General features: G+C 39.3%; 1 protein-coding gene across 1 annotated transcript in view; it reads left to right on the forward strand.

The window, feature by feature from the left end:
- The window catches only part of LOC122799317 (zinc finger protein 665-like), a 209,856-nt gene that overhangs the window by 35,217 nt on the left and 148,734 nt on the right, over positions 1-25,905 (forward strand). Inside the window, exons 2-3 of the mRNA XM_044068285.1 lie at positions 4,637-4,763; positions 13,083-13,205. Coding sequence (XP_043924220.1) covers positions 4,637-4,763; positions 13,083-13,205 — 250 coding nt within the window. The remainder of the gene's footprint in view (positions 1-4,636; positions 4,764-13,082; positions 13,206-25,905) is intronic.

A 25,905-nucleotide genomic window follows, 5' to 3' on the forward strand; every position in this document is an offset into this window, starting at 1 on the left:
TGAGTAGGCATGATCTGCCCTTGCAAAAACCAAACTGGGATGGGTCCAGCATCCGGAGGTTTACTATATGTCTGTTGATTATTTCCATGATAATTGTTTCCATGGCTTTACATATAAGTCTAGTGAGACCTATGGGTCCGTAGTTTCCAGGGTCTGTAGATGGCCCACCTTTGTACAGAGGTATTACTATTGCTGTTCTCCATTCATGAGGCACAAAGCTTGTTTGGAGGCTACAGTTAAATAGTAATTCCTTAGGCCCTGATATGTCATGTTTCATGCTATTTAGAAGGCATCCTGGGATATTATCTGGGCCCATTGCTGCAGTGTTCTTGGTCTTAGAGTGAACACTAAGAACCTGTTCCCTAGTAATAGTAGGGGGAATTATATTTGATGGTATTTCCTGAGGGAAGGTTGTGGGGGAGAGAGGGGTAAAGGTGGAGCTGAATTTATTAGCCAGAAGGTTTGCTATATCTTCTGGCTCAATATAGGTGGCTCCATTTTCAATGAGTTCAGCATACAGTTGTGTATTGCCTTTGAGGCTGCAGACATAGCTAAATAATGTTTTGTGGTTGTACTTGGCCTGGGAAGCCAAACTTACCTCAAATGTGGCTTTGCTAGACTTTATTTGTCCTCTAAGTTGTTTGTTTAGTTTCATGAGAGTGCTTTCATCATGCTGGGTGCTGTACATCCTAATTTTTGCCATGATTTTCTTCCTTCTGGTATACAGCCTATTGATTTTGTAATTCCACCAGGGTGGCTTGTTTTTTGAGTTAGTTATGTACTTCTTCCTGGTGGGTACAGCTGCATCTATGCAGCTATTAACATGCTTGTACAGGTTTTCTGTGAACAGTTGTGCATAGGCAGCAGTGTTGTCAGGGTTTATGGGGGCTTGAAATTTTGCCAGGTTATCACTTAATAGCAGGAGGTAAGCCTTAGTGTAGTTCCTGAATATTCCAGGTTTAGCTGGGATCCATGTTTTCTTTTTACTTCAAAGGAGACCATTTTGTCGTCTGACCTTACCAAGGAAGACATTATAATAGGGGGTGTGCAGCACTCTCCCATATTAGTGAGCACCAGATCCAGTATGCTATCACCCCTGGTTGGCATATTGACTCTCTGGTCCAGAGAGTTTGAGTTTACAATGTCCAGGAATCTCTGTGCCTGTACTTTTAGTGTTGTATAGGATTGCCTGTCAATAGTGGGGTAATTAAAGTCACCCATGAATATGGTATTGGGTTGGATGGTTAGTGTTTCTAATAAATTGAAATACATGTTATGGGTTTTCTGGGTCATAGAGGGAGATCTATCACTTGCAAGGATGTGGGATGGGATTTTGCATATGGTGATTTGAACATGGAGCAGCTCAAGTGCATTGTCCTGTTTGACCATCCTTGAAGTATATTTATTTTTTATGTAAATAGAGACATCTCCACTTTTAGTCCCTGCCTGTGAAGTAGCTGGCCTAAAAGGCATTATAACCTTGCACTGTTGGTGTGATCTCTGCGGCTTTAAACCATGTCTCAGTGACCGCACAGACATCAGCATTCTCTAGGGTGAAGAGAGCTTCTAGGGAGTGAAGTTTTTTTTGTTTAGACCCCTAACATTGAGCAGTAATACGTTTAGATTTTCTTGGTTTTGATTTGCTATGTCAGAAGTACTTTCAGTTTGGCATTGCCTAAAAAGACACTTTGGGGAAAGACAATGTTTTAGCTAGTATTCAGAAGCCTAGAGGGTAGAGATGCAGACCAGCCCTGGCAAAGCAGTCTGTTGATCCTCTTCTTCCATGCTGACAGATATTACACCCCCTTAGAATGACACCAGAAATTAAGCCATTATTAAAGTCAATCATCTTTTGTTCGTATTGTGGCATCATCCTTGGAAAAGGTCAAATGCTGCTCAATGCCAGGCTTATACTGGCCTGAGACATATATTCCGAGAGCTCCGTTATGTTTCTCTTCATTTAGTGTAGGGAAGTACATCTCAGGTCATTTACTCCCACATGGACTATGACTGAGTTATATTGGTACTTATGATCCAATGACCTGAATGCTTGTGTAATGTAGTGGATCCTAGCCCCTGATAAGCAACTGACCATCACTTTCTCCTTACTCAGCCTGGTGAGAGGGACATCAGTGTGTCTCACAATGGAGTCTCCAATTACTAGAATGTTGGATTGTGTGGTTGCTTCCCTTATGGGCTTAGAGGTAGAGGTTGCATGAGATGTAGCTCTATGTGTTGATGTGGGTGTTGTTTTGAAAGAGTTCATTTGGGGCTGCTGAGGGTATTGGTTTTGTATACTTCATCTAGGAGGTCTTTGTGGTTTAGGAAGGTTACATTTAAGTGCCTCAACATATGTGGGTATATATGTCTGCTTTGAATTGGGTGTGATGTGTGCAGCATGTGTACTACTGACATCCTTATTGACATCAGGAGTACTTTTATATGAGAGCTTTGCTCCAGTAACATTGTGTAAATACATCTCTCACATACCATATCAGTTTGTTTGAGAATTAACTGGCTGTCAGTAAGCATGAGGCAATTTGTACATTGCCTCAGGATGTCCATATCTACCAAGCTGGTAACTGAGACAGTGGGAAAGTTCATATCCATAGCAACAGACCCTTTTTAATTGATTAGACAGTTGGAATGAGAATATCAGTGCATGTCAGGAGTATTGCATGTCAGGAGTATCTGGTTTGCAACTATAGTGACATTGCTTGCCGCTGCAGACTAGTTGTCTTGTGTGCAACTAGACAGTGGAGAAATTTCAATCGTGCTTTTATAGGAAAAATGTCACTCAAGGTGTCTGAGTCTGTACAGACCACTACCAAACACTTGAGGGAAAAATAATTCATAGACCCTGAAAATTTAAGGATAAAGTATTTAGGAAGATGTTCTGAAGATAGAAACAAGTCAAGCAGTACTTACTGAAAAAAATAAATTAGCTCGTCAAGAATGATGAAAAGAGGGGAATTGCATGAATGGCTACTGTGTGGCTACTACTAGCACTGGTCTCAGCACAGCTTCACTCTGCTGGGATACAATGCTCCTTTGCTTCTTCTCTCACCAGAAGCAACATTTTAGCACTGATCCCAAGATAAGACGCAAGCCACAGCCTGTTTGGTGATCCACAGTCTTGTCCCTGATGATGCAAGGGTCTGTAGGCTTGTTGCAGCCTTTTCCTGGTAGATGCATTGAATAGCAACCAAACCGATCAGGAACATTAAGCACAGACGCTCACTGTCCAACCAGAAACAGTCAGGAATCAATGCACACTGCTCCTTCTCTCACCAGGAATAGGATATAAGCATAAATTCCAAGCTGTCACCTATAAAACAGTTGTTGGGCTTTCTGGTGATCAGCAGTCTCCAGGAAATAATGTCCCTGTGCTCCTTCTCTCACCAGGAGAAAACAGAAACACTAATCCCAACAGGACAACTGAGAGGTAGAATGTGGGCTCTCCAATAACTAGTGTTCTTGCAATAGATGTTTAAAGGTGAGATGAAAAAAATGGGTTAATATCCTAAACACTGCAGTGTTTACTAAACAGTTAGATATGAAAGGGGGTAACATAAGTTTTAGCTGTCTAAGTACAGAGCCACTAATTTTAAAAGAGCAAGATAGAGTGAAAGGGGGTTAGGACTTTTTGTATTCTGGTTCTGTGGAATACAGTGGGATGGCCAATAAATTTAAATACTTGAAGGGGAGTGGTTTCACAAAATTATAATTTTGAGCTTACTCACACAAGCCAGTGAAAGGGGAGATGGAAGGATATGTGGTTAAAATAACATAAGGGGCAGGCAACTAGAAAGACAGTTGTGTTTAAGAACACAATAGCAGCAGGGTGAAAGGGTGAGAGAAAATTCTGTCTGACGTAGAAGAAACACAGCCATGGTCTCTTTCCAAGTTTTAATATGCAGTTAAAAGCAGAATACAAGTAAAACACAGTGTAAAGAAATCACTTATGTGGAAGCTGATGTACGTCATGCTTTTTCATCTGGTCATTTCTTTTGCTATATACTTTTTTCAAATAATCTGTAATTCATATATCATCCATATGTTACAAAACGTTCAATTGGCTGGATATGTTTTTCTTTTATGTATTACAAGGTGCTTTACCAGATACTATATGTTATGTGCTGTTATATGTTACCTCATCCTTTCTTTCCATTTTCTTTTTTATTTCTTTTTTTTTGGGGTGGGGGGGGGAGTGAGATGTTGTTGCAGAAATGTGCAATGGCTTCTTAGCATATAGCTGTATTTATAATACTTCATGACACAGTACTCATACTCAATAACTCATTCATGCCCATTGGTTTTATTTTTTACAGCATGCTTTTTGTCCTTATTACTTTGTCATTCTGAAAGTTGCTTTGATGTTCTTTTTTCAGGTGTGTTCATTTTTCAGTTTCTGACCTACATACATTTCTTGGGCCATTTAATATTTTAGGCAGTATCCAGTGCACAGTATTATGCTATGTTAAGCATAAGGCAAGCTTATGAATTCTGTCCAAACACTGTTCCATTGCACACAGAAGTATTGTATTCATTTAATTAATTAATGATGTATGAAGTTGAAGTGCAGTCAGATTGCTCTGTAAAATAAGTAATGACAAATACTTCAACTCTTTTTTAGGCACCAAAATCATTTGGAGATGTTGCAGTTGCTTTTACAGATGAGGAGTGGAAGATGTTAACTAGATGGGGGAAGGCTCTACACAGGGAAGTGATGCTGCAAAATTACGAGACTATGATCTCCTTAGGTAAGCATAATCCTGAGGCATGTCTCTTTAAGGGGTATACTCATGGTGCACTGTAGTTTTTACTGAAAAGTTGTATAAAGTACAGGAGGCCCATGCATGTCACTAAACATTCTGACAACATAGCCTGTCAAAGTAAGTCAGTCCCATTACACTGAAAGGAAGAAAAGATACTTCACACAGTGTAAACATAAAAAATACATGCAACACCCACAAAAAACATATCTTGCAACCTGAATGAAAGTCCTAGAAAAACAAGTAAAATATAAGAACTAAAAAAATAAGATATAGAAACAAATAAATACAAGAAAAATGCAACTGCAAACAAAGATCTAATTCTAAATTACTAAAATAAATAATCTAATACTAGTTTAAAAAATACTAAACTATAAAAGCACATTTCCTGTTGTGACTCTCTCTACACTGTTATATTAGTACCACAGAATTTACCTAGCACTATTAAAAAAAATAAAACCACCCCAGTATCGAGCAGAAAACTATCATCTAAACAGATAATTCAAAAAGAAACTACAGAAACCACATAAAACCCTATTTGGTGCACATCATGTGAAAATAATTACTGTATCCCAAAAAGGAATGGGATGCAATAACACAAACTTAATAAAATGAAATAAAAATGGATAAATGAAATGCATGTCAGTCACTTCATGAGATATGCTTATATGGTAATGTAAGAAACTCGAATGAAATCTCACTCCCAATTATGTACCCAGAGCAGTAAAGCAGATCAACTAATAGAGTGGGTTCAGCAACACCTACCTTTATCAGTATATACTATCCCCCACCCATTCAACAAAAATTTAAACTTCAGTGTGGATGTCACTGGTAATCCTAGCAAGTTGGCACAGTTTAGTACATAACAACAGTATACTGTCTCATCATCTTCTTTTGGTTGTTCCCGTTAGGAGTCGCCACAGCGGATCATCTGTTTCTATTTCATCCTGTCCTCTGCATCTTGCTCTATCACACCAACCACCTACATGTCCTCTCTCACCACATCCATAAACCTTATCTTAGGCCTCATCTTTTCCTCTTACCTGGCAGCTCCATCCTTAGTATCCTTTTCCCAATATACTCTGCATCCCTCCTCAGCACATGTCCAAACCAATGCAATCTCACCTCTCTTGCTTTGTCTCCAAACTGTCCAACCTGAGCTGACCCTCTAATATACTGATTCCTAATCCTGTCCATCCTAGTCACACCCAGTGCAAATCTTAACATCTTTAACTCTGCCACACCCAGCTCTGACTCCTGCCTTTTCTACAATGCCACTGTCTCCAACCCATATAACATAGCTGGTCTCACTACCCTCTTGTAGACCTTCCCTTTCACTCTTACTGGTACCCATCTGTCACAAATTACTCCTGACACTCTTCTCCACCCATTCCACCCTGCCTGTACTCTCTTCTTCACCTCTCTTCCACACTCACCATTACTCTGAACTGTTGATCCCAAGTACTTAAACTCATTCACCTTTACCAACTCTACTCCCTGCATCCTCACCATTCATCTACCCTCCCTCTCATTTACACACATATATTCTGTTTTAGCCCTGCTGACCTTCATTCCTCTCCTCTCTAAAGCATATCTCCACCTCTCCAGGGTCTCCTCAACCTGGTCCCTACTCTCACTACATATCACAATGTCATCTGCAAACATCATAGTCCACGGGCCTCCTGTCTAATCTCATCTGTCAACCTGTCCATCACCACTGCAAATAAGAAAGGGCTCAGAGCTGATCCTTGATGTAATCCCACCTCCACCTTAAACGTATCTGTCACTCCCACCACAGTCCTCACCAATGTCACACTATCCTTGTACATATCCTGTACCACTCTTACATACTTCTCTGCCACTCCCGACTTCCTCATACAATACCACAACTCCTCTCTAGGCACCCTGTCATATGCTTTCTCTAAGTCCACAAAGACACAATGCAACTCCTTCTGACCTTCTCTGTATTTCTCCAACAACACTCTCAGAGCAAATATTGCATCTGTAGTGCTCTTTCCTGGCATGAAACCATACTGCTGATCACTAATCATCACCTCCCTTCTTAACCTAGCTTCCACTACTCTTTCCCATAACTTCAAGCTGTGACTGATCAGTTTTATCCCTCTGTAGTTACTGCAACTCTGCACATCACCCTTATTCTTAAAGATAGGTACCAAAACACTTTTTGTCCACTCCTCAGGCATACTCTGACTTTCCAAAATTTCATTAAACAATCTGGTTAAAAATTCCACTGCCATTTCTCCTAAGCACCTCCATGCTTCCACTGGAATGTCATCTGGGCCAACAGCCTTTCCATTCTTCATCCTCTTCATAGCTGTCATTACTTCCTCCTTGCTAATCTGTTTCACTTCCTGATTCACTATCCCCACATCATCCAACCTTCTCTCTCTCTCATTCTCTTCATTCATCAGCCCTTCAAAGTACTCTTTCCATCTTCTCAAAACACTCTCCTCACTTGTGAGTACGTTTCCCTCACTGTCCTTTATCACCCTTACCTGCTGCACATCTTTCCCAGCTCTGTCCCTCTGTCTAGCCAGTTGGTACAAGTCCTTTTCTCCCTCTATAGTGTCCAATCTCTCATACAACTCTCCATATGCCTTATCCTTTGCCACCTCTCTCTTTGCCATGCACCTCATCTCCTTATACTCATGTCTACTTTCTTCATCTCTTTGACAATCCCACTTCTTCTTCGCCAGCCTCTTCCTCTGTATAGTCTTCTGTACTTCCTCATTCCACCACCATGTCTCCTTGTCCTTCTTCCTCTGTCCAGATGTCACATCAAGCTACTGTCGAGAATATGCAGTCATTAAAAGGAAAGTATCTTTGTTTCTAATTGTACAATAACATGTACTTTATAACACAATTGTATTTATAGGTTCATAGGTTCATACTAGGCTATCTGCCCTAGGGCATTTATAAGCCTAGCCAGAATGTGTTCGAGGTTAGTATACTGTGCCTCTATCTAACAGTGACACATCATCAAGATTCCTCTTGAAGAGAGTCAATGAGGACTCTGCCTAACCTGGACTGGGATTTTATTCCAGAGTGAAGGATGAATCTGTCCTATTTATTTCAGTGCTGAGGTTCAAGTCTCTCGAGCGCGTAGCTCGATGTTTGTAATTGATTCATTTCATACTTAGTGAATGAAGTATCTTCACAGTTTACATTGCAAGTAGGAATCATACTTTCTGCAGAGATTGTTCCCTTTGGAAAATCTGTACTGATCCTGGCTTGGGGTAAGTCGGCTCTGCAGCTCTATCCTATCTCCCATCTGTACCAGCCAATTACAATTACATTTATACTCTCCAAAGACTATTTCCAACTCCTTCACCTAATCAGCAACTCCATGCTTTAATAATTACTCAGTGTAGAACCTCTATTATATAGATCGCTTCCTAAAACCTATGCACATCATTTCCACATACATCACTTCCTACATCCCCAGACCTCACCTCCTCGAACATCACTTCCTATACCAATCTAACACAGCTCTTCTCCCCTCTCAACTGTACGTCTGTATAACAACTCCCTCCAACTACTACCTCTATACTTGCATTACTGCCATCACATACTAAACCACATATTAAAACATTTTTACTGCTGCTATAGACTTACATCACACCTTGTACTACTACTATTACCCTCACATAGTCTGACATATTGAAACATTTCTACATATTCTAATCAGACATCTTTTTTCTCAGCTACCTAATAATTTCTGCATTACCACAATTTGCTGCAATCCATTTTACAAACCTGCAACACATTGCTTAGCAAATGGTGACACTTGAATGTTTCCTAGATTACTCTGCATATTTGTATGCTACCAAAGCCTTCTTTTCTTAAGTCTCATCCCATGCATTGAGTCATTTCATATGTTGGAGTCATGTGATTAATACCAGTATGAAAGGGTTACACTGTTTCCAGTGAGGTGTTTTATATCTGATTATGTTGTGCTGAACATGTGAATGCAAAGTTACTGTAGCTGAAGGTAAAAGGGTTGTGACTATCCCCGGTGTCATTGGGCAGATGAGTAGAACAGTTCTGTTTCAAAGGAAAACAGTTTTATGCTAGTTATTGATGGATATTTGTACAACCTAGAAAAATATGTACATTCAAGATGATATTGGTCTTGCTGAGTAAAGTTTTCTGAACATTGCATTTGAATGGCAGTTTATTACATTAATTACTTCTGGTGGTAAATGAAAAGACAACCTCATTTTCATCCAGTAGATCCTGGAAGTGCTGAGTGTTATAAGACTATAGAAGATTTATATAACAGAGCAGAGCAGTCACATGATGTCCCTTCACTAGCAGTTGACACTGTGGTTGCATAGATATTCTCTGATCTCATAGTTTTTATGCCTTGTCTGAAAGCTCTTATATGTACTGTAATCCATATTAGAAGGAATGCATGACATGGAGCTATGCATCCTTCATTGTGCATTGGAGACTTGGATAGCTGCAGGGAGAAAATCAAATTTGGTGAGAATTTGGCAAAGAAAATGGTAGACTCTGCCTCAGCTGTTACTGTTTTTACTTTTTATACATTGTAAAACTTGGTCAGTTTGGCATCTGATGTGCTCTGAATGGTGGCCAGCACAGTTCCAAGTCCAAAAAGTTTATGTAAGCAGTAATATTCAATACATGCTGTTACAGCCATTAGTGCTGGTGTTTGAAACTTTGTTTCTGGTATGCTATTATGATCAGTAAGACTTTAAAGGATTATAGTGTTTTTTATCAGCTTGTGTTCAACTTTATGAATGGAAATAGTTTAAATATATATCCTCTCAGTTCATGTTGTCAGACTTTGAGTTAAATGCTGTAAGACATAGTTCCAGTTATTTATCCTTAGCTTCTGGTAAAGGCTGTTACTTCTACTCTAGTCTGAACTGGTGGAGAAAGTTGCAAAAATGTAGAATTGTCTGGATAGTATGAAAAATTAATTTTCAAGGTTTACTGAAATGTAAATGGCTTTGTATCTCCTGACAGTTGGTGATGTGCCTATGATGAGATTAAATATGTGTTTCCTCAAGTGTGCTACACAGTTTTTGACATCATTTGAAGACACTTGCAGGTCAGGTAAACTGCACATGTTTTGTACTACAAAGTCAAAGTTTCTAGGTTTCTCCTTTGTTCCAATCCCTCTTATAGAATGTAAATGATTTAAAAGAGAGGTTGGCATAGTGGTTTAGGTGCTTAGCTTACAAACACAAGGTGCAGAGTTTGATTCTCACATGAGGTAATTGACTAGGCTTAAAATGACTCGCAAAGGCAGTTAGCCTAGTACTGATCTCTAAACCTATGAACTAACTACACATTGGCACCCCTCAGTAATATTTTACTTACATAACAAAGGCAAATTTGAGCTTTGGTTGGATATTGGTGTGTTCAATCAGCTCATTGTAATGCATGTGCTTTTGTTAGAATGGAATCACTTAGAAGATATGAGGGTTGTTATTGTAGATCAGAGTGTGGGATGTACCTTTAAGAAGCATTCCAGTCAGTGGGCACATGCAAGCAAAAGTGCCATTTTGAGTGAGCAGCCAGAGTGAAAGCATGCATGTGTGTAGCAGTCAGTCAGTTAGTTCAAGTTCAATGTAGCTGCCATCCATCCCGATGTCTTTGTATGTAGTAAACAAATTAAATGAACACCCAAGCCTGGTCTTTTTCAGATACACAAGGTGAGTGACATGGTGTCAGAATGGGATAAAGAATCAAAACTATGAGGCGTGCAGTTAGAAATGGAGGAATGTACAGGAGTGGATCACCCCCTATTGCTCAAACAACTCGCAGATAGGTCAGAAACTAATCCCAGGTACTAAAACGCGCTTAAATGATTTTTTTTCACAATGAATATAAAATGAAGCACTCAGAATGCTCAAAACCAATTTCTAATTAAACACAATGTCCAAAACTGTGATATATTGATAAAAAATATTCAAAATAATTACAAAAACATTTGAAGCAATATCCAAATCGCATAAAATGTATAAAACAAGGGAAAACAACTGTATTTTTTGCAATGTACTACTTTTTCATATTAACTAACGGTATTCAAAGTATCCGAAGTGTGCAAACTCTTGGCAAGTATGTGCAGTATTACAGTGCAGTTATTTCACAAAGTACAGTCATTTCAAAGAATATTTTGCAAGGTACTGTCTTTCAAAGAGTTTATTGTGCATTTGAATATTATTACAAGTAACTGGTGTGTGTGTGTGTGTGTGTGTGTGTGTATGTTCATACATAACAAGGCCATTGAGATTTATTGGATATATATGAGCTTTCAGAGAGGCACACAAATATGCTTACAAATGAAAAAAGCACGCAAGTGGCTTCTTCTAGTGCAAAAGTAGATGGTATGTGGCATGAGGTTAAAAGATACAGGCCTAAGGGCACAGCCACACCCAGGGCCACCAGAGCAAAACCCAAAGCAGCTTCAGTAAGGCCCAGGGTACACACAGCAAAGCACAGGGGTGACTCGGCAAAACCTGTAACTAGCCTCACAGTCAACTGTTGTAATTGTGGTGGTAACCATGAACCCAAATGAGAAAAGTGCTTAGCTTTTGGACAGCAGTGCCATTCTTGTAAAAAGTGGAATAATTTCAAAAGGTTCTGTAAATCAAACAAGGTACATTCTTTTATTAAAAGAGCGCAACCAAAGAGGCAAGTTGATCAGTTAGAAATTTGCAACCCTACTTTTTATGTTGATGGTGTATCTGTGCTTGGTGAAACAGTCAATGCAGTAGATTTTTGGACAAAGAACGAAATCTTTTGTACTGTTTGGATTAATGAGAGACCCGTAGAACTCAAAGCAGATACTGGTTCAAAGTGCAATGTTATGTCACCAGAAATGTTTGCTAGAGTAAAAGCTGCAGAACAACTTGATTTGACAAAGTGTGCAAAGCTTATTGGTTATGGTGGTGAAGAAATGCAGACCAAAGGCTCAGTAGTGCTTTCATGTTACTCTGCTGGAAGCAGCTATGACTTTTTGTTTTACATAGTCAGGAGACACATGCAGTCATTATTAGGCCTCAGAAATGGTTTGAAATTGAGACTGCTTTCATTTAATAAAGACGTCCACAATGTAAGCTTGAATGAGAAAAGCTCAAATTTTGCCCAAGCTTTTTTTTCTGGGTATGCTGATATTTTTGCAGACAAACTAGGCAAACTCCCAGTTGTGTACTCCATGAAGTTAGACCCAGAGGTAAGCTCAGTTATCAGACCAGTGCAGAAAGTTCCAGAAGCTATGCAGAGCAGAGTCAAAGCTGAGCTAGACAGAATGGTGAAGCTAGAATTAAATTGTCCAGTAGAAGAACCAACTGAATGGGTATCCTCCATGGAAGCAGTTTGTAAGAAAAGCTCTGATGATATCAGAACATGTATTGATCCAAGAGGTTTGAACAAAGCATTAAAAAGGCCTCATCATCCTATGTCCACAGTGGAGGAAGTGGGCTGGTTTTGCTAGTGCCATTCTTCATGGCTTTTTAGGGGACTCCTCTGCTCCTTCCCCCTCCCTAGTTTCCTCTTGAGCTTTGGCACCCCCCATATGTTAAGAATACTGCAGCAGTCAATGTAAGGATGTAGTACAGTTTTGTAAAATGTTAGCATAACAGTAGATGTCCTTGCCTTCACTGCTGCAGTATTTGCTCCCTCCCCCTAGTACTTTGCCTTCCTGGATGTACAGATTATTTCTTGGTTTCCTTGGACTGGTATTCCTACTGGGGCAATCAGTGCTAACTATGGTAGGCCTGAATGTCACCTTTATGCCCTATGGTATGCAAGAAGCATTTGGGTGACATTCAGCATACCTTTAAAGCAACAGGAGTCTTTGGTATACTGGTTGGATGTCAGACTTCCATGGCAGGGAATCCCCATATGTTAAGAATATTGCAGCAGTGAAGGCAAGGACATCTGTCGTTATGGTAAGATTTTATACAACTGTACTTTTTCCAGCTGGTTATCATATGCATTAAAGTTACCCTTTGGAATGGTGTACCCAGTGATATCTGTTTTTCTAATCCCATTATCTGAAATCAGTCAAGGTGCAGGGTTTGATTCTCACATGGGGTAATTGGCTAAGCTTAAAATAATGGCCTATAAGGCAGTTAGCCTAGTAATAACCTACAAACTAGCTGTGTATCATCAGGTAACCTATTCTGTGTTTTTGTCTGCTATAGAAATAAATGAAGCATTTGAGCAGTACAAAGACAGTGATTTGACATTTCATTTTATTGGTACTTAAACTGCATTTTTATTCCCCCTTTTTATCCTGTAAATATGCAGGCTACAATATTCCTCTGGAGCACCTGATGTTATTATTACACATACAGAAAGACCTCCCTGCTCTTGCAATAAAGAATAAAGAGGCTGAAGATCAGGTTTGTCATCTTAAAGAATCTCCAAGTAGTAAGTAATTCATTAATTAGTTCTATTGACCAATTAGATTCTATGGAATAGACCAAGTATACGCTATATATGATTTTTTCAGTCTGTGTACTTGCATTGTTTTATTTTTACTCCTGCTTTATTGCATTATTGTTTTAATTGTTTTTGTTTTTTATGGAAATTTTAAAAATCCAGGATTAGACATATGTGAATTAGTTGGATATGATTTGTGGGAGAAGTTGTAAACTTCTTCAAGTGTTTTTTTCTTATCTTATATAAAAAGATGATCTTTAAAGAGCTGTCATAACAGATTACTATATGATAAAATCTGATTTTGTGGCCTGTATGCTTATACTGTTTCTTCTTGATTGACTCTTATTTTTTGCAGTGTTTTTTTAAAGATTCTTCTATTAGAGTTTAAAACATCTTAGGTTAAAGAAAAAATACCTGTTGTTTCTTTTTACATTGCTTCTGCTTAATGGCAGAAGGAAACAGTTGGCCTATATTGTCTTCCCTTTTTAAGTGCACTTAACATTTTACCTGTCTTCAATCCCTACCTTCCTCACTATGTTTTCCTACTTGTCCCTTACCTTCTTAAATACCTCTCTGGATTTAATTTCAGCCATTTAATCTGGTAGTCCATTCCATGGGTCCACAACCCTCTCTGTGAAAACAAACCTTTCAGTGATCCATGGAGTAGATAAAACTACACTCTGCTGTATGTGCCCCTTCTTTCCCACTCTCTCCTTCTTGGTCAGAATGACTCCATTAAATATACCTGATATGTTGCTTTTTACCACTATCATATCTTCTCAGTTTCTTCTGTTATCAAGTGAGAAGATCTCTTCCCCTCCATCCCACATATTTTCCGGTAGTTTCTCCATTTTCCTTCTACCAGTCTGATGTCATTTTCATTTTGTGGCATCTAGAACTACATATGGTACTCAAGGTGTGGTATATCTAAAAACCAGAACCGTGCACTCTAAAGAACTACAGCTTCAAAAATCCAAAAAGAACTGTTTTCGTAGGTAGTCCGAAGTTTTTTATTGTAGAATGAACAAAACACAGTCAGTTTTAGCTTTCACCTGTCAGTATCAGGCTTCCTGTGAACTAACTGTTACTGAGTTACAAACAAATTTAAATCACTTTTTTTGGCCACCAAATACCAAATATTTAAAAGTAAATCAACAACAAAATAACATTTAAACACTCTGTTTGAATAACAACAACACATGAAGACAATATAAATATAATAAATATTAATTTATTCTCAATATATTAAAAATATAAATACAAATAAATACATTGGCTCAAAAACCAAAAAAAGGATTTAAATTGTTTGTAACTCAGTAACAGTTAGTTCTGAGGGAAGTCTGATACTGACAGGTGAAAACGCCAATGTTTTGGTTCGCTGGTTAAAGTCGTAAGTCAGGTTTCTGAAATGCTCTTTTCTTTTTTTTTTTTTTTTTCTGTATTTTGAAGAGTGCACCGTTCCCAAGACTACAGGTATATCTAAGGCACTGTAGACTAGAAGAATTCCCTCTTATCTTCTGGAATCCTCCAGAGGACACGGCCAAGCATTCTGTTGTCTCCTGTCCATGCCATCTCACTGTGCTCCCAGTGGTCCATTTCAGGAGTGATCAAGACCGCTCCCAGATCTTTTCCTGAACTGTTGCCATCAGTTCCACTTCCCTAGCTGGTACTTCATCCAGAGTTGTTGTGGCCTAAATGTAATAATTTGCATTTGCATGCATTGAATTGTGTCATCTTTCTGCCCACTTGTTCACAGCCTTTCAGCCTGTTCAAATCCTTTTTCTAGGCTGTTTGCTATCCTCCACTGCTGTAGCTATCTCTGTCATCTAGAAGAACATGATTCTGTCCTTTATTCTCCCAGCTATGTCTGAGACAAGCAAATTAAGCATTAGTGGACTCAGGATGGACCCCTGTGATACCCCAGTAGTTACTTACCTTCCCAATTACAGGCATCATTCTTCTTGCAACAACCCTGTGTGTCCTACCATTTAGTTATGCAGCTGTCCAGTTTCTATGTCTTAGTCCGACTGCAACCCCTCTAGTTTTCTTGTCGGCCTTCTTTGTGGGACTGAAACAAAGGTCTTGGTGAATGTCTGCTAGTACTCCTCCGTAAAGTTTGCTTATAACCTAGTTATAAAACTTGATCAGATTTGACTTCTGTCCATGAATCTGTGCTGGTAGCTCTCCTCCATATTTTCTTTGTTTAGAAATGCTTCCACTCTTCCCCACAGTATTTCCCTGTAAGTATTTCCACCAATTTTACTAATTTTATCATGCCTGTAGTTGCCTGGATGTTTTTTCTTCCCTTCCTGTACAGTGGTACAATACTTACTTTCTTTCAATCCTCTGATACTTCTATAATAGTCTGAAGTCTGTTGAAGACTCTGTCATAAGGTCTGCCAACTCAATGGCCAGATTTCTGAGAGCTCCTATCTGGTCCAAGTGCATTATTCTCCCTAAGAGCAGTTTGCTCTGAATGTCCCCCCTCTCTGTCTTGGTGTTTGTTTACAGCTGTTCCGTTTCTGCCCTTCCTTCCTTTCTGTGTAGCACCCTCACCTCTTGCTTTTCTTTGTAAAGACTGAAGCAAAGAACTGTTTCAGTATCTCTGTTTGTTCTGTGATATCTTTCTTGTCTTTTTTTCAGCCTAGCCAGTTCTGTTCCCGTTCCTTTTTCTATGTTCCTAAAAAAAGATGTCCAATTTCTTTTTCTGTGTACCTAAAAAAAGATGTCCATGTTTTTTCTTCAACTTTATCTACTGCCCTTATTTTTGTTTTTGCCTTTTTGCTAGTCTCTTTGTTCACTCATTCCTTTTTTCTTCTTGTAAGCCCTTTGTTTTGCCTTAACTGCCAGTCTCACGTTCCTGTTAAGGCAAATTAATCTCCTCCTCTTTTTGTCTTTTCTCCAAACTTTATCTATAGTCCTGAGTACTCCATCCCCAACCCATTTGCAAAGTATATTTACTTCATCTATTTGCTCCCAGTTTCCAAGCTTGTCCCTGACCACCTACACAGCACAACTTATTTTGACCTTCACACTATTAACTCTGTCTTTCCAATGTTACCGTTTCTGTCTAGCCTAAAGTACACAGTGGCATGATCACTGTTGGATAACTTCTTTAACTTGTACATTATTAGCTAGGCCAATGTCCAAATCTGTATCCTTTTTCCTTTTTTCATACACACCTGCATCAGTTGGTTGAACCTCTCATGGTTCAAGACTTTAGTCTGACCCCACTCCCTCTGTGCTCAGAAATTGGAATTCCCCAGCCTGTCTTTGCTGAATTCAGATCCCCATGAATGCAGCCATTTTACTCCTATCTCATTCCTTTATTCTCTTCTCCAGTTTCTCATCTATCTCTCTCATGTCTGGGGGGGCGCAATGTGATTTATCAATACACTAGTTCTCTTCCATCTGTCTTAACTGCCAGGAAACTTAACCTGGCATTTATCCATGACTACACACTTCCTCTGTTCCACTTGTGGTTTTCTTCCTCATCTCTGATTTCAATGATGGCTGCCTTTCTTTGGGTGGATTGCTTCTCCACCTCATGTCTCCCTTCTGTGTCAGTCCTGAACATACTGTACCCAGGCACCTCCATCTCCCACTCTGTCATCATTGGTCCATATTCTAGTGATATTAGCACTGCCCGCACACACAAACACACTACATCACGTCTTGCAGTTCCCACATTTTCCTGCCTAGATTCCTTGTGTTTGCACATTGGTACTGCCCAGCCATAATCTGATTCATGTTCATGTGATTCCATGCTGCATTTCTTTGTACTTTCTGTCTACTCTCTCTCAAATGTCAGTCACTGCCTGTCCCTCTCCCACTTCTGTCTTAGTTTAAAGGTACAACTGTTGAATTGTATCTTTTCAGTGCAGCATTAAACACTTCTTTCCATTTGAGCCAAAACAGAACCTAAATAGGACTGTTCTTTATTCCTGGCCTCCCCCCTTTCTACTAACAGTCCCGACGTTTGCTCCCTTGCCCAGTTTTGCAACCACGCATTATATCCCCAGTATTCCATTTCCTCTGTAATAGGCCTGGGTGGATTAATTCTTATGAGTTATTTGAGAAGCTGTAAACTACTGCTTCATGTAAGTAAAGAAGATCAGTTCAAGTTTTTTATGTTAGTGTTGCTAGACCAGATTGCTGGATGGGTATAGCTGGTTCTCAGTATCTCACGCAACCTGTTTCTATTTTTGAGCTCAGTGGTGCTCAGACTGTCTACCCTATATGTCTATTTAGCTTCAGTAACCCACCCCCATTCCTCTGTCATTTGCACCAACTAGGGACCTATACGGGTTTATATTGTGAAGGGCATCACCTTAAACAAATTAAACTTAAGTTATTCTCCCATTCATGCCTTGTCTCCCACTAGATGCACACTGCCATACCATACCCACAGTTTTTTAAATATTTTTCAGCTTATTTTTTCGAACCTCAGTTTGTGCCACTACATGCTACTGTCTTACAAAACAGATGTGTATAGATAATATATCACCCACACAGTTTGTTTTTTAAAAAATAATCTTTATTACAGCACTTACTACTTACTTTGTGCTCCTTTGACAAAGGAAGACAAAGGTTTTGACAAGCAGTACATGGCTATGAATTGTTTTGCACAGGAAGCCTCTTTCTTTGAATTAGGTATAGAGGCATCTCAGTAATTAACAATCAGAGGCTTGATAGATCACAGTCAAAGAACTGACTCTTGGTCACACAAAATGCATTTGTAAATGACCTGTAAATGGTTCTTCTCCTAGGCCCATGGTTACACTTATCATAGGTTATCCATCACTCCCTGTTCCTGTATATCTCTGTGCTTAGGTTTAAGTCGCTTGCTGCTGGTTGGTTTTGGTGGATTTGGATTTTTGAGGTGGAGCATGTCCATTCAGGTTGGACATGGCCTTGTATGTCAGGCACCATGTCACCTGAGCAGTTTGGTATGCGACTGAATAGAGCTGGAGTTTCTTCATGGAACTTTTGGTCTCTCTCCAATTGCAGCAGATGTGAGAGTGAGATGCATCCTGAATGGGGGCATGTACCTCAATCATTGTCTGATAGTGAAAGAGTACAGGGAACAATGACCTCTTCATGATCAGGTTTATCAAGGGTATCAGAACTTGTCAGAGATTTGGGATGCATGGCTAGGCTTAAAAAGGCCCTTGTGGTCATTAGCATAGTAAACATCTATGAACCTATGAACCTTAGGTATCTGTGGGAGTTAAGTATATCCAGATTATTGACCATAAACTCTCAGCAGCGGTCCCACCAACTGAAAGCAATCAAGCATATGTACCATTACATACTTGGAGGTTCTGAAGAATACACCAACAAAATCCTTACTTATTCCTTAGGAAGCAGTCAGTTCAGCAAAACCAGAACCTCCCACACATAACACAGTGTATTGTGTAGAGCTTACACTGAATGCAGAAAATCACATATGTACAAGCTTTCAGGCTAAGAGGATAAAGGGTTTATTTTAATATGTAAACTCCTGTAATTATATTGTTAAAACCTTTGTTGGTACAATAAAAAGTGTTCACATCACCTCTGTATTTCAGTGTATCCTTATAGGAGGGGTTTTATTGCCAGACCATTTACTGAATAAACTATTCACCATCAAATAAATATTCCAAATATTGGTCGAACACCGTCTACCTTGGTTTACTGTTAAAATTGGCAACGGCACTAATGCAAACCTTGGGTGACTGAATGTTTGTTTCCAAGGTCACATAATGCCGATCTGCACATTTCTGAATGCATGTTAGCAAATGGTACTGCTCATTCTCTCATATGAATTTAATGTTGTTATTGGAGTTCACACTACAGTGGGGATCAGAAAATGTACCCTTTTCCTCACTATAGTGCAATCTTGGAGCTGGAATATATAATATGCAAGGGGTGTGGGGGGGTGTAGAGGGGCTTGCCCCCCTGCAAAACATAGATAGAAAAACAAAAAACACTATTAATATCGGAAGCACTTACGGAAAATGTATAGAACCAGGAAGTCAACAGAATGCACTCAGTATCACGTGAATGCTTTGAACTATTGCTTCAATTAAGTCAACATTAATGAAAATAACTGCATCGAAAAAGAAGAGTTTGAAATTTAATGCATCTAGAAATTTTGAAAACAACATATTTTCTCGAATTGAATATTCTTTTTTAACTTTCCAAATTTTAATAGTAAACCGTCTACCTACATTTATCTTCAGTACCCCCCTATTCCTCTGTCATTTGCCCTAACTAGTGATCTATACGTTATTATATGGTGACAGTGTCTTCATTATGGAAAACCTAGGATCTTCGTGTTCCCTCTCTGTGGTTGTACCTTCTGTAATTAACAGTGGTTTTGATATCATCATCTTTACTATAATAGTAAAGTCAAATTGATCTTCCTAAAGTTTGCCAAAAGAGCAAAGAACGTTTGATAAACAGTACACATTTACAGTATAATGCACTTATCAAAGCAGATGGGGATTCCACATTTAGTAAACCAAATAAATCTGCTCAGGATATTCTCACTGAGTTATTTGATATTAACGTCTGCATTCATAAGCAGGTACCTGCATAGTCATAGAAAGGTTGGAAAGGAGGGGTGGTTTCTTGGGCACCAATCTACAGGGGATACTGATTGGTATAAACAACATTAAAGAAATAGTTTGAAAGTTTACATGCTGTTATCATGCAATTGTGATCACTTATACACAGATTTGTCCCTACTGCACCACCACCCTACTAATGCATACTAAACTTAACCCTAACCATGTGACTTGCCTTAGAAAAACTTTTTCTGTAACACTTCCACTGTACAAGACCCTCAGGTACACACACATATACTAATTATATCTCCTCACTTAAACGTAAACCACATACATTTGCACAAAAGAGCAAACTACAATGTCTGCATTACTTACCCAAACTCACACTTTCCTTACATGTATGCATTCAATGTTCCATTCATCTGAAGTCATAAAATTTTGATGAATAGGAAGAACGCTTAATGGCCTCTCACAGTTATTCACTCCACTGATGAGCAGCTGGTTCAATGGAATGAATGACAGCCATATGGTGTATGTTGCATGAATATATAGTCAGCATGTAAAAATGCATGTAAATATACAACATTTTTTATGTATATGTTCTATCATTTAGCATAATACAATTTGTTTTATATGCATTTCATCAGCTAACATGCATTACATTACACTGATCTTTTTAAATTAAATTTAACTGTACAGTAAGTATGTGTCTGACAGTTCTTTTGTGTCATAATAAGCTGTACTCAGTTTAAAAGATATTGCAATAACTACTCTGTAGTCCTTAGAATCATATTCAGCTCTTTAAAAGTTCATATATTTGTCTGGCTTCCTCATTGACCTTACACATATGCAATATTTAACAGGACTACTATCTGGACATTGTGATCATCCTTTTGGATTAGCTTTTACTGCACTATAGCTTTTTTTCTTGGATGCACAACTTAAGCAGCTTCTGCCTACAAGTTTCATTAGTTCTGTGGAAAATCAGTAGAGCGTAAATAGAAGTTAAATATTTTGAATATTTAACCTTCTCAAGGGATATCTTCAAATAGAGATAATTATGCCACAGCCAAGTCTGAAACCACCACTTTTCAGTAAATGTATGCCTTAAAACGATGAGCAATGTATAAATCTATGTTTGGTTTTACCCAGCCTATAACAAAAGTTAGAGCCTTCCATCTAATAAGATCTCTCTTTGTTCACTTGCCTCATAGTTCTTTGGTACTGAATACGACATAACAAAGGATTAAGAGTTGTAAAATTGTACTATTTATGTGAAATTTACAACTATTGATCCACTGTATTAGTGTACAACTAACAGTACAACTTTAACAGTGAGAATCAGGAACAATCAGGGACACTTTTAAAATATTAGTACTATTAACCTGAGACATTGACAGATTAAGTGAATGAGAATTAATATGCATTTCCTGAAGTAAAAGAAGTTTGTAACTCTAATTAATGTCATTATTTATTAAGTGTAATTCACCTCCTACATTTCTCCAAAAGTTGCCAGTTTTAGGAGGGATTAAGAGGGACAGAGCTAAAATTTGAGTTGGAATCAGGGACAGTGGAGAGGTATGCTATTGTCAGCATATTCGCATCTAATGACTCTTGGATGCTACCATTTGTTTTCTGGACAATGACAAAGTTCTTTTTCATATGTATGTCTCCTGTTTTCATACTTTTAAGATTCTTCAGCCATCCAGTTGCTTCAGACCACTTAATTCTTTTCATTTAAGATCAGTATTTCTTTTACTTATTCTTATGACTGACTCTTTCCACTGTTTAGCTTCTTTGATACAGTTCTCTTTGGTGTTACCCCCTATTACTGGTGTCACAGTCTAATTATTGGGAAAGTTACACTTATGTTTAGGCAGTGTTGCACAGTCAAGTTCTGAATGTATTGTTATCTAGTTGTAGGGAACTCCCTATTATTCAGAATATTCCATTTGCATGGTGTTGGGTTTAGAAAATATGCTTTATGGAAGTTTTCTCTTTTTGAACAACTTTTCTTTTTGCAACACAGTGAAGTCTTGTTTAAGACAAATGTTCATGTCTCCTCCTAAAGTGTTGAGGACCTAAGTAGTGCTTATGCATACATTATTTTCTTTAACTTAATGGTTGCTTATGAGTAGTGATGGAGTAATATTTTTACTTTACATCCTGGAAAATGTTGACAGTTGTGCAGGTTCAAAGCCATGAAGTGCATCCCAGTAGTGCAAAGCTACAATGCCATCTATGCATTCAGGATGGCTACTGCACAATCAGAGACAAAAGGTGGAGGTGCCTCAATCTATATCAACAACAAACTCACCTTAAGACTAGTCAAACAGGATGATGTGCTTGAGCTACTCCATGTCTAGATTCCCATAGACAAAGTCCCATATCATATCCTTGAAAGCTATAGGTCACCTTCTATGACCCAAGAAACCCATAACTTGTCCTTGGACTTACTGGAGGCCATCATAATTCAACCCAGTATGATATTTATGGCTGACTTCAACTACCCCACTATAAGCTGGGATACATACATGGCCTCAAACTTAAAGATTCAGAGATTTCTGAACATTGAAAGCACAAACAGATTTGACCAGATAGCTCATACACCCACTACGGGTACTCACAAGCATGAGATAATGCTGTACACCCCTAGTATAGCGTCCTGTCTGGTAAGATCAGATCACAAAGCCATCTTCTTCATAATAAAAATTAGTTCTTTAACCTGGTTAACCCCATAATGTTTAGGAACTATTCTAAGACAAACTTCCTACTACTAAGCTATAACCTGTCAAAATTTCAAGCCTCACCCAGACCCTAAGAACATAGCTGCCCATTTGGAATTGTTTACATAAACCATGTAAGGTCATGTCAATAGATGCATAGAGACAGCTATGCTTACCAGACATAAATCCAGAACTAACTCAAAAAAATGAGTCATCTTGGTGGAATTCAAACATAAATAAGTATTACAACAAAATAAACAAAAGTCATAGCCAAGATTAGGAAGTGCTACAAAAATCTAAAAGGGAAAATTAAGTCTATTAAAGCTAAATCTGTGGTAAAGGACAAATACAAGGCTTTATTTAGCTATGTCCAAAACCTGAAAGGCAGCACACAACAGTGTGTAGAGCTGAATGTAAATAGAGCCACTTACATGGAGCTAGAAGATATAGCAAATCTGCTGGCCAGCAAATACAGCTCCAGTTTCACCCCCCCCCCCCCCAGTCGCTCTCCCAAGAAATATCATCAAACAACCACCCTCCCCACCAAGTATCACTGGGGAGCACATTCTAGATGTGCTCTCTAGGGCCAAAAACACTGCATCAGTGGGACCCAGTAATATCCCAGGATGCATCCTACATAGCCTTAAGCATGACCTATTGGAATCACCAGAGTCATTGTTTAACCATAGTCTCCAGACAGGCTTTGTGTCATATGAGAGGAGAACTGTAATGGTCATACCTCTGCACAAAGGTGGATCATCAACAGACCCTGGGAAATACAGACCCAAAAGTCTGACTAGTCTCATATGCAAAGCCATTGAAAGTGTTATGGAAATGATTAATAAAGACATAGAAATCTCAAAACACTGGATTTAAACCAGTTTTGTTTTGTCAAGGGCAGATTATGCCTACTCAACGTGGTGGACTTCTTTGTGAAGTTCACCAAGACAATGGATGAGGGCAAAACAGTGCATACTGCTTATCTTGATCTGGCTATGGCATTTTGTAAAATACCCTACTCAGGTATTGTAAACAAACTCATGAATAGAGGCATAAACTACTATGTTATATGCTGGATAGACAGCTGGCTCTCAGATAGGACCCAGGAAGCCTTTTCATCATCTACTTTTTGAAGTCATGGGCCTCTGGATGACTAAGTTTGCAGATTATTGCAAATTAGGAGCTGTCATAGAATCCCCCAAAGTTACTAACATCCTACAGAAAGGACTAACAACTAACATACAGATGACTGGTGCCAAAGCCATGGCTTAAAACTTGGTGAAGAAATGTATAATAGTACCCTTTGGGAAGTCAGCCACCCTAGGAAATTGCCTCATCGATAACATACCCCTAACAGTAGAACCAGTAGTCAGGTATTTAGGTACATATGAGATAGCAACCTGGCTTTTGATCAACAAGTGTCTAAGGTAGTAAGGAAATCATTTTGTGTTGCTCAACTTACAAGCAATGGCATGATGTTCTTCATGTTTTACTGTTGCAGTCATCACACTTGGGTTATCTGCCTGCAGGTAGCCCTCAGTCGTCCCGAAAACCAGAGACTTAGTATTTCTGCGTCGGATGTTGTCGCTCCAGGACTGACATCAGATCGTCAGGCGTATAAAAACAGGCAGCAGATTCCATTACATAAGTCTTTCTTGCCGAGGAGCCCGAAGCAGAAGCAGTTCGCAAGTGCCGGTTGGCCGCTACCTGAATTTTCGTTTACTAATTGAATAATCCTGAAGTCTTCTAAAGCTAAGTACCCGTTGTGGACCCTTTTTTCTTGCTCTAACCAATGTCAGAAAAAGTTAACAATTGTCTTGCCTGTGGAAAGCAAATTCCTCACAGAGATTTTCATTATTACTGCATTACCTGTTTAGGCCCAGACCACGATGTACCTCGCTGTCAGTTTTGTGCCTTGTTTAACGCCCGAACCATTTGTCGTCGGGCTCTCTTTGTCGCTAAATTCTTTCTCTCTTGATCTCTGTATTCTGAAATGGCTTTGGTAAGCCATCCGACTACTGATATTCTGAAAAAACTTAAGGATAAAGACAGAGACAGACCACATAGGTCCAAAGCTGCAGACAATGCTTCCGTTTAGCTAGTCGCCAGTCCGCCGGTACTCTGTGAGGCACTTTCGCAGCCCCTGATGCCCGCTTCAGTCGATTCGCAGGCCTCTACCTAGACCCATTCAGAGTCCGGTATGCCGCGACTATGGAATCTGTGGATGTCTCTACCTTGGATGGGCCCGGAGCTGCTATGCAGGCACCAGCTTCTGAGGCAGTTCTTCGCTCAACCGATGTTCGACTTAAACTGACAACTTCTTTTTTAACCAAAACTACCGAGTTTCTGAGGCCCAGAGAACGCACTATGCCTAGAAAACTGATGATCAAAGCACATGCACCTACTCCCATGCCACAAAAACAAATGCTTAGAATGGCAGAAGACCATATTACGCTGATTAGGGGAAGTCAGCCTTCCCCTGCTAAGAGGAAAAGAGACCAGTCTCCTACAGCTTCTACAGACCAGGAGTCCGATGACTCTGAGATTTCTGATTATGAAGACATGCCCTTATCTGTTTATGAGGATTCAGATGCAGAGGAATCCATTCCCTCTGCCTCCACTCCAGAGGATTTTTCTTTTGGTGAAACCTTGCATACCTTAAGAGAGCATTTCCACTGGGAATTGCAAGACTATCTTCGGTCCAAAAAGAGACTCAGAGAATTCCTAGAGTTGCCTCAGCACAGGCCTTTAGCAGTACCCACTGTCCTGGATGTTGTTGATGATGTTTTTATGGAATCCAGTCTTACTCCTGACACTTTACCTCCTGTCCCTAGGAAACCAGACAGGTATTTCAGAGTACCTGACACTCACAAATTTCTTTTCAAGAATCCTACTGCTGATCCAGAGATAATTACCCAGGTGCCTAAAGGTATCAAGGCTACTACAGCCAAGAATCCCACTCCTTTGGACAGGGATTCCAGAGCTTTGGACAGATGGCTAAGAAGGTATATACCTCTGCAACTCTTGCTGTTAGGGCATTGAATTGTCAGTTTCACATGCTGAAGTACCAGCAGCATATTATGGAACTTATTAAACAAAAAGTGGCGACCTTTACAGACTGTGCAGAAAATAAAGAATTGCAGGAGCTTATGCACTCTGCAAGCCAAGTCAGTAAGCATACTTTGCAGTGTGGCTTTGACGCCCTAGAAGCATCTTGCCAGGCAGCAGTCACTGAATCTGTACTGAGAAGACATGCTTGGCTCAAGGAGCAGACCTTGCCAGACCATGTCAAATCAAAGTTACTAGACAATCCTTTGAACAAGGAGAGTTTGGCACCAAAGCAGAAGAGGTTCTTAAAAAGATGGAAGAAAAAGCTAAGTCTATGCAGACTGTTAAAGAATTCTTAAAAGT

The sequence above is a fragment of the Protopterus annectens genome, chromosome 4.part0 (genome assembly GCF_019279795.1).
Source record: "Protopterus annectens isolate FY-2018-M chromosome 4.part0, PAN1.0, whole genome shotgun sequence".
Lineage (NCBI taxonomy): Eukaryota > Metazoa > Chordata > Ceratodontiformes > Protopteridae > Protopterus > Protopterus annectens.